Here is a 12,863-nt window from a genome sequence, read left to right on the forward strand (position 1 = left end):
GTTGGTCCACTTTAGTACGTTATTATCACGTTATTTAGTTTTTTTTTTGTTCGTTCACGCGCGCAAATTGCGCTTCGACGAGTCCCCACGGTCGAAAGATCGAACGCTCGATTTGTCGTCGAGATCGCGATAACAGGAACGATCGGAAATCGCAGCCAATTTCGTTGATTTCGTTAGTCTCGCTTTCCCGGATCGTCGTTGTGCTTCCCAGCGTCGCCGTACGTCCGTAGTACATTAATTATCCCCCAAATTATCCCAGTTTCCTGCTGTCCGTGGATACAGGCTGCGCACGTAAAAGAAAAAAAACTCTAACGACTGGAAACGTCCATCGTTGATTCGAATCGAATTACTCGAAACGGTCCTTCTCCGATCGCGATTTGTGCACCGTTGCTATTGCCATCACTATTACGCGCCTGGGCGCGCTTTACTAGCGGGTATAAAACAGGCTTTAAAAGCGAGAGAAACGATTTAAAATAAAAACAGAGAAATCGCGCGCGGGGGATTTTTCTAAAACTCGATAAATTAGGGTCGAGGATAATAAATAGAAACGAAGAAACAGTTAATCGACATTTAATCACGGACTCGAGAGACAGGAAAAGGAAACTTTTTACTCCGCGAGAAACGAAGATCACAGCTATTGGGAAGCCGGAATATACTTTAAATGCCTCGACTTTTCGCTGTGTTTGTTTCGTGAGAAATAAAGATGGGCGAAAGGCCTCGTTTGTCTCTTACGTTTCGATGCGGTAACCGAGTCTGAGACGCCACGAATCTCCGGCAGCAAACAATGGTAATTACACCGTGAACCGTAATGGCTCGAAGATGAACAGCCACTCCGCGGTCGAGCGAATTCCGGAGCTAGGTGAGCGATATCGGTCGAAAAGGAGCAGCGAAAATTTCGCGGCATTATTGGAACGAGAATTCTGGAACGTCGATTTGCATATTCAACGCATTACAGTCGGCGAGTTTGCAATTAAACTCTCTATACGCGGCCACCGCGTTACAAATATTATTCCTTTCGTCGCGCTAGCGAAATGAAACGAGCTGGACGAACGCTCTCGAGAAAAGCGAATTCGGCTGTCATAAACGATCCACCCGCGAAACGATATTGCTCTCGACGTTCCACGTTTTGATCAAAAAGCACACAGATCCATAGAAATTTCAGAACGACGCGAACGAGTCCTTAATATACGAAAATAAAAGAATTGTTTCCAGGCTACGTTCTATCTGAACGACTTGCCTCTCGAAGGTCCATGGAATCTTTAAAAATGTTCTATAATTGTTAATAATTGTAATTTGAAATTTCTATGAAAGTATTACAGTCGATATTGGTTATTTATACCATCGTTGGATAAAAATATTAGAACGAGCTGAGTGGAAAGCGTCATCTACGGGAGCCACGGGCTGGAAAGAGACTTCCGGACAAAGCAATGAGTTATGAGACCCCGCCCTCGACTGCGGTATTCCTATTCAAGACCTCGGTAACCAATCGTTTCTTTCGCGACCCTTTATTTGGATCTCGCGGCGTCCGCCATTGCGAAGCTGGGATCGCTCGATCAATTTACACGGATGCACGAATGTGTCGGCGATTCGAGTAACCCGATTCTTTCTTGAGATCACGACTCTGCCACGACTCCATTAACCTGATTATTGGAAACCTAGATTCTCGTAATTGGTAGAATTAGAGAGTTCTCCCGCGACCCTTGGAAAAGGGTTGCAACGCGTCGTGGGCGTTGACGCTTCAACGACAGACTGGAAACCGGAAATCTTGCAATGTTTCGACGTCGGTGTTTAGTTAGGAACCTTACAGGCTGATAGTTTAATAAGATAGACCAAACAGTAAATCTTAGTTTATTGTTTCTTGTTGCTCTTTGATCGTTTTATGTAGAGTGATCCACGTGTGACATAAATTAGGAACAGTTTAGACAACGAGCTACTTGTCGTTTACAGCCCAAAGTGGAGGAATCGAGATTAAAAATACTGTGTGATATGTGGTGTGTTTCGTGTGTCCACTGTCTCGTTTCCACCCCTGCAAACGATGCTCTGAAAAATAAGCTCTGGGCTTCTGTCGACTTTAACGAAGAAAAATCCTCGAATTTCGATAAAGGAAATTACCGATGTTCGACCAAATAAAACAACACAATTTTATCGTTTATGTCGTGAAATTCAATTAATCATAATTATTAGCGGACTATAAAAGTGTGCGTGCTTTGGATGTGTTAAATTGTTGCTGGTGTGCTCTGCTTGTCTCTGATCCATGACAGTAGTCTTCGTGTTGTGTTTCCTCGTGTCTGTGTTTGTTCGAATTGCATAAAAACGACGAAGCAACCATCGAAGAACGTATCTGAAACGAACGTTAGCTTACACGATCAATTCCATCGGTTTGTTTGAAGATCCCACTAGGTCGTTGCGTGGGATGTCTTACTTATTAGGAGCATTATTGTGGAAACACGGATATGTCACCGCAGTTTCGCACGGTTACGCTAATTGTGAGACTCGCTGCGGAAACGTCGAGGCGCGGAGGATGTGACAGTGGATCCCATTACTAACAATGGTTTCTAAAATTAACGTCACGATTGTCGGCGTGGTAATGCAACCCCGCGATAACGTACAGCGATTACAGTAACGAGCGCAAGTTACGCGAAAAAACTGTAACTGAAAGCCGTGTTACGCTATCGTTCAATTAGACCGACTATGAAAAATATGAGACGACGAAAAGACTATGTACTTAATACCGTTATTTCAACTCTCTTATGCAAGATAAATATTAGAAACAACCGATCGCGCGGAACAATTGCAAAGCAATAATCTGTTTCTCAAATTTTTATGCTTCGAATATCCCGCAAATTTTATCGTTCGAGCTTTATTAAATCATTTGAGATTTTATATTCACAAATTGACCAGTACTGAAACTCAAGAAGATAACAAATTACGTACTCTCGATTGTTCCGTACGATCATTCTTCCATATAGTTATCAAAAAGACAAACGTTCATATTTACCCTAAGTATTTTCAAATCGTGAGACGAGTTATGTACAGTGAGTCAGGAAAGTATTCGAATGCTCGACAACTCGTTGCAAGGAAAGTATGTACAATTGTAAGGTTTGGAACGTTGTTATAACGCGAGAGGATATATCAGAATGAAAATTTGTTATCGCGAATTGGAATACTTTCGTGGCGTTCGTGGTCGTACGTATTAATGTAATATTACTTGTCAGAATCCTTTGGATTGATCTCGTTAGTGGAAAATTCGATGTCTTCGTTCGTGTATGTACCTCTCGAGGATACGAGGAATTCGCGTTTCGCTCGTAGCGTGCACATTTAAATTTCAACGATTCTCGTTTCCCAGCATTGCAGGAACGCATCCAAGAAAATTTTCACTCCATCGCGCGAGCGAGAGAGAGGAGATAAATTATTTTCCCACGGTACGAGTTTTTCGCGCCCGGTCACCGCCTGCTTACAGTTCAATCGACGTAAAACGGGAGAAAAACGTCTCGTTTTCATCTTCGAAGTCTCGTTGCCACTATACAAGGGCGTTCAGCCACCCCTGGGAAAAATTTTAACGGGAGATTCTAGAGGCAAAAATAAGATGAAAATCAAGATTATCAATTTCTTGACTGAGGCTTCGTTAAAAAGTCATTAAAAAATTAAATTAAAAGGTTTCAAATCATTCCGAAAAAATTCTTTTTAGCTGCGGGGCTCAATTGCAATCATTTTTGGTGAATACACATACCCCTGAAATCCCACCCACTTTCGAGGAAAAAATTGGAATAGGTACTGAAATTTTTAGACGAAATTAAGATATTTCAAATCATACTAGAAAAATTATATTTAGTTACACGGGGACAAATGCAAGCATTTTTGTTGAATACACACATCCTGAAATTCTACGCACTTTCGAGAAAAAAATTCCTTACTGAAAATATACTGTGTGGCCAGAAATGTCTGCTCAAATTTTCATGTGAATCTTTAAAACGTCATAGCTCCCGAACGGATTGGACGATTTTAATGTTTAAAAAAGCAAACGACGCGTATTTTGGTCGAGAACATGTACAAATTGCAAAAATATACGAAAAGTTCTTCTTTGACCTCGTAAAGTGAGAAAAACCCCATAAACGTGGATGAAATTTCAAACGACCATAACTCCTATAATTGTGAATATATTTTAATGAAACTTTTTTCTGAAGTAGAGCTCATGGGTACCTACAGAAAAGTATTAGACAACTTTTCTGTAGGGCGTCAAATAAAATTATCAAAACTGAAAAACTGATTTTTAAGAAAAATCGATAGGGTAGGTGCCTAAATTTTTCGGCGAAAAAAAAAAATTTCAAATCGTTCTGGAAAAATTATTTTCGGTTGCGGGGGTCAAGTACAATCATTTTTGGTCATTAAACATACCCTCAAATTCCTACCCACTTTCTAGAAAAAAATTCAGTACGGTCGGAACTTTAAACGTTAATAACTTTTTAACGAAGCCTCAATCAAGAAGTTGTTATTCTTGATTTTCATCTTATTTTAGCCTCTAGAATCTTCCATTAAAATTTTTCCCACGGGTGGCCGAACATCCTGTATAAGTTTTCAATCCCGATTACGGCAAAGAAACGCCGCGGGTAATAAAACCGATAATATTTTTCGCGAGTTGGAGCCCATAAACAACGCAAAAATGTTTAAATGTCCTCTATGAGGAATACCTGGTGAGATAAAAATCTTTGATTTAGTAGTAAAAACCGTTCCGTTCTTTCTCTGAAAGCGGAACTGATTTATGTTTCCTGTGGATGCTACTACACGTCGAAGAATACATTCCTTCCGTTACTGGAGAGGGGGGTAAATAAATTTCTAAACGGATCGTCGTACTCTTGAAACGATTGTGATTCAAATGGCGGATACTAGAGTGGTTTGACAAATTTATTAATCGTTCGGAGACACAAATATACGCCCTAAAATTATAAAAAAGAAGCTTGGAGGAGGGGGTACCTTGTCAGGAATTAAATAATTCCGAAACGCGTTGTCCGTGGAAAATGTTCGAGTCTGCTAACTGGGATTTCTGCTAAACGAATCGTAACGCCATGAACGAAACAAAATACTGTTTGAGTAAAACGTTCGAAGAATAAAAATAAAAGGTTCCCTTCGTTCTCTGTGCGATTATCGATCTACTTGAAATGGCTCGCCGCCATGAAACCTCGATTTTGAAAATACAAAAGGGACCACGGTGGTTTCAGCCCTTTGCACGTCGACGCGTCGGAGTTCATTATGCGACCTACGCCCCCGCGACTCCGGGTGCAACGAGTTAATACTCTCGCGTATGGTCGTTCCAGAGGACCCGCGCCAAGTTAAACTTCACTTTACAGCCAAACGTCGAAAAATAAAAGTCCTGTCCCCGCTGTTGGAACCTTCGTAAACTCCCCAGTGAATAACTCGCGGGCATCTGATTGAATAAAACAGAGATACGAGCAAGACGGGAACAGATACGTTTATCTCGACTACGAATCGTGAAATTTGCATCCTTTTACAGGCGTATATTTTTGTTCGAGTATAACCTTCCGACAGAGATACCAGTTTTAAATTATATTAATATCGAATTCATTTGAGTAAAGGTTATTTTCGGATATCGTTGATCAATTTTTGACGATCGAGCTTTGGTTGGTGAATCTGGACGTACAAAATTGATTAGAATTTAACGACGACGTCGTAAATTCGGGGGCCCGTTAATTGCGCACGAAATGGAATTTTAGAAACAGCGATAAATTCGACGTAGCCTCTGGCTCGAGCGCGGGGGCGTCGAAAAGGTGTATCGAACCACAGAAACACCGTGAATCCGATCGATCGAGGCTTCATGGTGCCACGCGAATGGTATGTACAGGGTGACGCAGGTGCATGAATTTGTCACGGTTAATTCGCTGTTACGAGCGCAATGGGGAAACTACGGTTTCCATCGGTTGGGCGCCGATCGAAGATCGAGTTTCGAATGCGAGGCGACGACGTACGATTGATTATCAAGAGGCGTTTCAATTGTATAAAGCGTAATGTATTATAAAACTTACAAAATTACAAACAAGTGGCGGTTCTTTACACCTGCTCGGCACCGACGCTGATGATCAAGCATCGTTACTGACGACCAGCGGCAAACGGCTGCTGTTGGGTAATCAACGTTCGCCTCGAACAAGCGTCACTATTTCATTTCACTTGCCCAGTGATGCGCCAAAGCTCGAGGGGACAGCTTGAATCAATTTTTAATAAAGCGACGTCGAGGAACGGGAAAACACGGACGACGGGGTCAGACTCGAAAGGATTTTGCAACCGCGAAAGTTGAAAAGATTCGCAAACGTTAAAATTCCGCTGTTGCGCGAGCTAATATTTACGCGTGGAATATTTTCTCAGAGCTTTAGTATTATCTTGCAGAATTAATTAGTTTAATCTTAAGCTTGTACACGGTTTGCGTCCCTGACGGGCGCTGAGTTCAAAACTCTTCTAAACTTGGAAGTACAAGGTGATGCAAAAGTGGCGTTCGTCAAGTTCGAGGCTCGTACCAGAGAAGGAAATCGTTATTCGAGCTAGAATAGAACTCCGGTTGGATTCTCTGGGGTAATATGAGCCACGTACTCGAACTGGCCGCATCGTAGAAACGAAAACTGGAAACATTTATAAGCTTCCTGACGTCGCTTCTGACTCACCCTGTGCGTCTACAGATATTAGCTCTCCCCTCGCGAACCAACTGTCCGGAAACTTTTGCGCACCACTCTGTGTCTGTGTGTATGTGTATCTGTGTGTGTGTGTGTTTGTGTGTGCATTGAAGTACGGGAATATGGCAGTGGGCTGTGACAACTCTCGAAGCGCCGCAATCGTGCATAATGCAGCCTTAGCGATCGTGAATTCTTGGTCTACGGTGTAACGCGTTACAATGGACGCTCGAACGGATGAAAAAGAAAATGGTCTTCGCGACGACCACGAGGAATTCATGAATACCTCAGTCGTTTCGCGAAAGTTCGCGAGAAACTCTGGAAACTTCACGTTTGCTCGAACCATCGTTCGATCAACGATTAGAAATTGGAAAATAATTTAACAAACGAAAAAAATGATCGTTTCACTTTGAAATAAAAGACACCCCAACCCACTGCCACGCCACAGAGTACATGTCTCGTGTTTTCTCGCCGTAAGACAGAATAAAAACGTTCCCGATGATGTGTCTTTAAAAAATCGTTTACTTCTGTACACCTCATTTCGTACAATTTCGAGGGGTGATGAAGGGGGGATTGTGGGCTAACATAAGTGGAGTTCGATCCTTCGCGCCCGTTACCTTCGCGTTGTGTTTCGTCCGGTAGCGTCAGAGCTGTGCTGCGGTCCATAAATTCCTAGCTGGTGACCAAGACGGAGGGCGAATCGCGCGTGTACTCTGTGTTCCGCTTACTGGCTAACCCCGAAACCGGAGTTCACCTCGTTCCAGCACGATGGACCCCCGCGAACGTCGATACGATCGTTTACGCGTCTCTCTCAAGTCGATATAGCAACCTAAAACGTCTTCCTCGAGCGACTCTGGGCACCGAAAATCGTAAATTCGCTGGGAAATATCGTTTACACGGCGTCTCGCGTTGGTAATTACAGCATCGATGTAAACCGCGCCGTCGTTTACACGATTTAGAGTTGCTACAAACATGTAGACACGGTGGTCAAATCGATTACTCCATCGAAACCGTACCGTGTAAACGTGATCGATGAAATTGCTTTTATATCGATGCGATAACCCCTGACGCTTGTTTATCGTAAGTCTTGCTACGTCGATGTTATAACTTCGACGACGTTTATATCGCGATCTTAGTAAAATAGCGATTACCGTGTAAATATACTTTCCAAGACCGTTTACACGTGTGTTTTACGACACTTCGTTGTTGCAACAAAACGCTCCCGGTTGTTATAACATCGACGATCGACGTAAATCGGACCGTGTAAACACAGAGATTAGATTAGACGTTTGAATTTCCCGCGCGCGCGTTTTTTTCGCGTCCTCCGCAGACTTCGATGCGGAGGAGATCTTGCTAATTCCGACCAGCGTTCCATTGACTCGCCAGAAAATAATACAACTCTCTCAAACCCCGCGTGAAGATGGCTCAACAAGTTCAATAAGAGCTTTCGACGTGGTGGTTTGCGGGTGAATAATTAAGTGTAAAATAAACAGCACCGTGGGAGGATGACAAAGACCGTCTCGAACCTCTTATTGAATCCGTTGAGCTACGTCTCCAAACAAGCTACGCAGCCTCGAAACAATATGGCCGCCGAGCGATCTATCCACGATACAATTTCTCTCGAATACAGCGTGACGGCGTCGTATCTGTAAAAATTCACCCTCCCCGTACCCGCGTCGACAAATATTACGCAATCTTTCGTTTCTGTAAATTAATTAGAGTCGCAGACGCTCCTCGAATTCGGCGCGAGAGTCCCTGGACCGCCAGCGGGAATCACGGATGGCTGGGAACCGAACGCGAGTACAGGCGCGTTTCCAATTTCGCTAATTACGGCTCTCGGATCCTTTCGTCGGTCAACAGGTTCACTGTCCGCCTCCCCCGCACGGCGCGTCGGTGTGGCCCGTATACGAGTCACGGGACTGTGAACGTGTTAATCATCGCTGGGCGTCCCGGAGGTTCGCGACGCGTTCGAATCGGGCTCCCAGCGTCGGATATGTCGATATCTCGATGAACGCTTTCGTGCTTTACGCTCTGGCGATGTTGTACGATACCGTGCAAACGGAGGGACGGGAACGCCTGGCGTTCCCAAGGTACGCGATGAGGATTTCGCGCGTCAAGCGAGGCGTCATATTGGTAGTAGCGTGTGGTTGTCGTTAATATCGAGGAACGGCCGCTGATTCCCAGCGACGTTCTGCCGTTCCGACTGGCCGATGTCCTGAAAGCTCCTGTAGGAGGGCCGGCGCGCTAGTTGTTATCGCCTGGACGAACGGAAGTCTGCACTAGGCTATGCGAGAGTGACCACTCCTTCGGGCTCAGGTGCCCAGCAGTTGTCCGACAGCCAACAGCCGACCACCACGGTGACGATACCGATCACTAGCGCTAAGATGATATACGCCATCGCCTTTCCTAAAGAAGCTGCACGGAGGGGGTGGTTTTTTGCTAATCTCTTCCTCTCTGCCTCACGCGAACGTCAACTAAATCATGCAGGCGCATGCATCGCGTGCTTGGAAAGGAGATGGGGAAACGATTCTTTAACCCCTTGACTACTGTTGATTTTCACGTCTTGAGCAACGCAAAGATTGATAGGCGTATTGGTGCTTTTAGTAGTCGAAGGGTTAAATTATACACTCCCCAGTTCTATTACCATTATGTTTGCAACCTCTTAAAATCGTGTTAGGAATGATTATAGTATTATTAAGAATTTTGCCAATCTCTGGAGAATGTAAGACATTGTCCAAATATTTGAATAGCGTTTGCAGACCCGTTTCAGCCCTTGAAAAAGCATGGTGATAAAAGGAATGGAAGTGAAGACGATGTAAACACAACGTGAGAGCGTTTAAAAAATGACGACTTTCACGGCATGGTTGTTGAATCCTAAAGGAGACAGCGATACGAATGTAACTCGTCGCGGATGTCTCTAGCGCTCTATTTTCGTCGTCGAGGAGCATAGAAGGAATTTTAAATCGTAATGAAATACAGTATTCAACGTAGAATCTAAGATTGCGCCGATCTACCCTCGAATTTGAAAGTAAAATCGGAATCTCGATGCAGAGACTGTGAGCAAAGGGACGCGTACTCGTACTGTTCGTTCGTTTCATGAATTTTTCACGTCGCTCTTTTCTATTATATTCGATTTACGGTCAAGTTGAAGCTAATTCGATGCAAAAAGCGAACCGTGGCTGAGCAATCAACTTAATTTCCGTTAGATTTTTATTGAAAAAGAACCCCGCGTCGAGCAGCACGGAACAGAGCAACCGTCGAACGTGAAAAGAGAATATCGAAACGAATATTAGAACTGAAATCCTGTATTCGCCTAAGTTTTTCTCGTTACGACATCGACACGTTTTCCTAATATCATGCGGAACTAGTTTCTTTGAGATTAGTCCATCCAGGGGGCAGCTGTTTCAAAAGTAAAGCCATAAACCCCAGAAGTTTCCCCCGCGACGCATCGTGAAACTGCTTCTATAACGTTTCGCGTGATGATATCTCGTTTATTGATATCTAAAATACTTATCTGATGAACCTTCGCGCGAAGAAATGCAGGAAACGTGTTATTAATTTTGTTAACAACATTCACCCCTTTGGAAAATGTCTGAAACGATTATTTGGTAATACCTATGATACGACAAACAAACTATGGGACTTAATTAGTAGAAATGAAACTTAAAAGGTTAAATTCACGGATAACACATGCAGGCTGTTGTTTAGGGTGTGCAATAAACAGACGGAGAACACTAGCAAACCAGTTCACGAGCGTGAAATGCAGCAAACATAAATTCCAAGCGAGGAACGATCGAGTCAATTAACGCACAATGCTAGGAAATCGTCGAAACGCTTAAATCCAATTTTCAACTTCGTTGATCATATATTGTCGAATGTATAAACTAAATTAGAGATGTTGGATCTCGTAAAATGTTATGAGAGAGCTCTGAATTCAAGAAAGAATGCTTTTTTTAGAGCAACTACCTCAGAGATTATAAGAGTGTTACCGCAAGAAGTTGACTAGCGGGGGCGATGCTCTGAGCTAGAGTGGGGATCCAGACACCAATCAGACCCGCATTCCTTTCGCTACCCAACTTCTGGCGAACGCACAGTACATGTGGTACAGTAACATTTACAATTGTTATTTCATATTGAAAAAAATTGTGAGCACTCTCAGAACGTCTATTCATAAACGAGTAACTGAACTACGTTAAAAAATTCTATAGTATCTTGAGAAAAAAATTACTTAAAGGATCCAAGTTACAATTGCAGTTTGATATTTAACTCCTTGCAGTACAATAACGTGTCTGACACGTTACAATTCTTGATGTCAAGTTTCATAATCATGAGGCTACTGGTCATCAAGTCTTACATTTTAAAATCAACACATTTTTACATTCACGAGGTATTCGTAAAAGAAACCTATTCTTTTTCGTGGCCGTTTCTTGTAACTCCTCGCTCCTCGGCTATTCGACCGAGCAATACGTAAACCATCCTTAACTTTAGGAGTTCAATGAATACTTTTGCACGCATATTTCTAAGACTATATCCTTGAAGAAGATGCAACAAAAAAATCGAGTTTTTTGACGGTATACAGTAGAAGACCCCCTTATAAATCGTATATCAAGGGGTTAAAGGGCAAATATTACACTTCACCTCGAGAATAGACTGCGGCCATAAATATCAAATGATAATATTCACGTTTCGACGATTTCCAGGCACCGTGTAGGGGCGTGCAAAGAACGATATAGAGTGTAGGATTTACCTAGAGGTCCCTTCGACTGCCAGAGTCCCTTGATAAGGGTGGGGTCGCCGCGGCGCCAGTCGCGCCACCCTCGGCCCCGACGAGCCGGTCCAGCGGACCGACCTGCGCCGCCACCTGCGGCACCACCACCGGCTCCACCGCCGGTAGTTCCCCCAGTAACACCGAGACCAACCCCAACTCCACCGGAGGCGCCGATGCCAGAGCCAGAGGCACCGCCGCCAGCAGCGCCGAGGGTGCTGCTCGCGCCGCTGCCCGCTGTGCCACCGCCGGGGCCTGAGGTGCTCGGCGAGCCAGCCTGCGGCTGTCCATGGCCCCCCGCCCCACCACCGCCCTGTGGCAACGGCAATCCCGCCGCTTTTTTTTTTTTATCCAACGCAGCGTGAAAAAGCAATGGACACCGATCAAATTATTATTGGCCGGACCGTTCTATAGTCACGGCGAGCGATCTTGCCCGCTCAAGGTCGCCATCCCCCACCACCCACGGCGCCACGCCCCCTTCGTTCAACGCTACATTCTCGCGAGCATCGATTCGCTTAGCGTTAATCGAGATCGTTTTTAGATCGATTTTTCATTGCGGGCGTAAGTTCTGACCGTACATGATAACATTTTACATTGTGATTAAACGTTATTCGATATTCGCCGGATCGATAAAAATGCGGCCAGAGCTCCGATGTTTACGGAGTTCGACCGAAAGTTTCGCTAAGCGTGTACGTGCACCGGGGGAAGCTGAAATATTTGCGCCCAGGGGATATAACTCGGTGACGCGAAACTTGCACCATAGAAGCCCGTATGGCGTTTCGACTGCGAATCGACGGAGCCACCGATGTTATTCTACTAATCGGAAGCTTCGGTTGAAGTTTCGCGCCACCCAGTGTGTCTCTCGGGTGCAAACAATTGTGCTTCGCGTGACAATCGTCCAGTACACAATGCTAGTACCGAAATAAAGAACTATATCTTCTTTTTGTGGTTGCTTCCGTACGTGAAGTAATTTAAAACGTTCTACAAACGATAGAAATTATCATCGATCGCGAAACGGCGGGGATATTGATCTTGAGTGGCTAAGATCTTCTGCCCTTACTATAGTATAGCTCGTGGTTTTCAGTTTAATGGTATCGTGTGACACTAGGAAGTCAGTAAAGAGAGCTGAGGTTGAACGAGGCCGATGATGAACGTTTATACAACTAACGATTTAAAACTGTGATGGTTTCACGTACTAAAAATAATTTAGAGACTCAATTGTCAATTTTTCATAAATTTTTGGGGACCAAATAATTTTGTATTACCAGTCCTTAAGTATCGTTAGATGTATACACGATTCTAGGTTTTGCTGGCAAGAAGAATAGTTTTGTGGATGGTGGATAGTGCTTCATTGATCGCTGCGACAGCAGTCGATTTATGTCTGGCAAACTTATTCAATAATGAAATATCTGTTGCTGAACGTA

At 44.0% G+C, this 12,863-nt stretch overlaps 1 protein-coding gene across 1 annotated transcript in view; it reads right to left on the bottom strand.

Annotated features, from left to right (window-relative positions):
- Window positions 1–4,888: 4,888 nt before the first annotated feature.
- Window positions 4,889–12,863, bottom strand: part of LOC143341807 (uncharacterized) — a 65,481-nt gene continuing 57,506 nt past the window's right edge. Inside the window, exons 4-5 of the mRNA XM_076765039.1 lie at window positions 11,422–11,775; window positions 4,889–9,089 (exon numbers count right to left, since the gene is read on the bottom strand). Coding sequence (XP_076621154.1) covers window positions 8,959–9,089; window positions 11,422–11,775 — 485 coding nt within the window. The 3' untranslated portion in view covers window positions 4,889–8,958. The remainder of the gene's footprint in view (window positions 9,090–11,421; window positions 11,776–12,863) is intronic.

This window comes from Colletes latitarsis, chromosome 5 (assembly GCF_051014445.1).
Source record: "Colletes latitarsis isolate SP2378_abdomen chromosome 5, iyColLati1, whole genome shotgun sequence".
Lineage (NCBI taxonomy): Eukaryota > Metazoa > Arthropoda > Insecta > Hymenoptera > Colletidae > Colletes > Colletes latitarsis.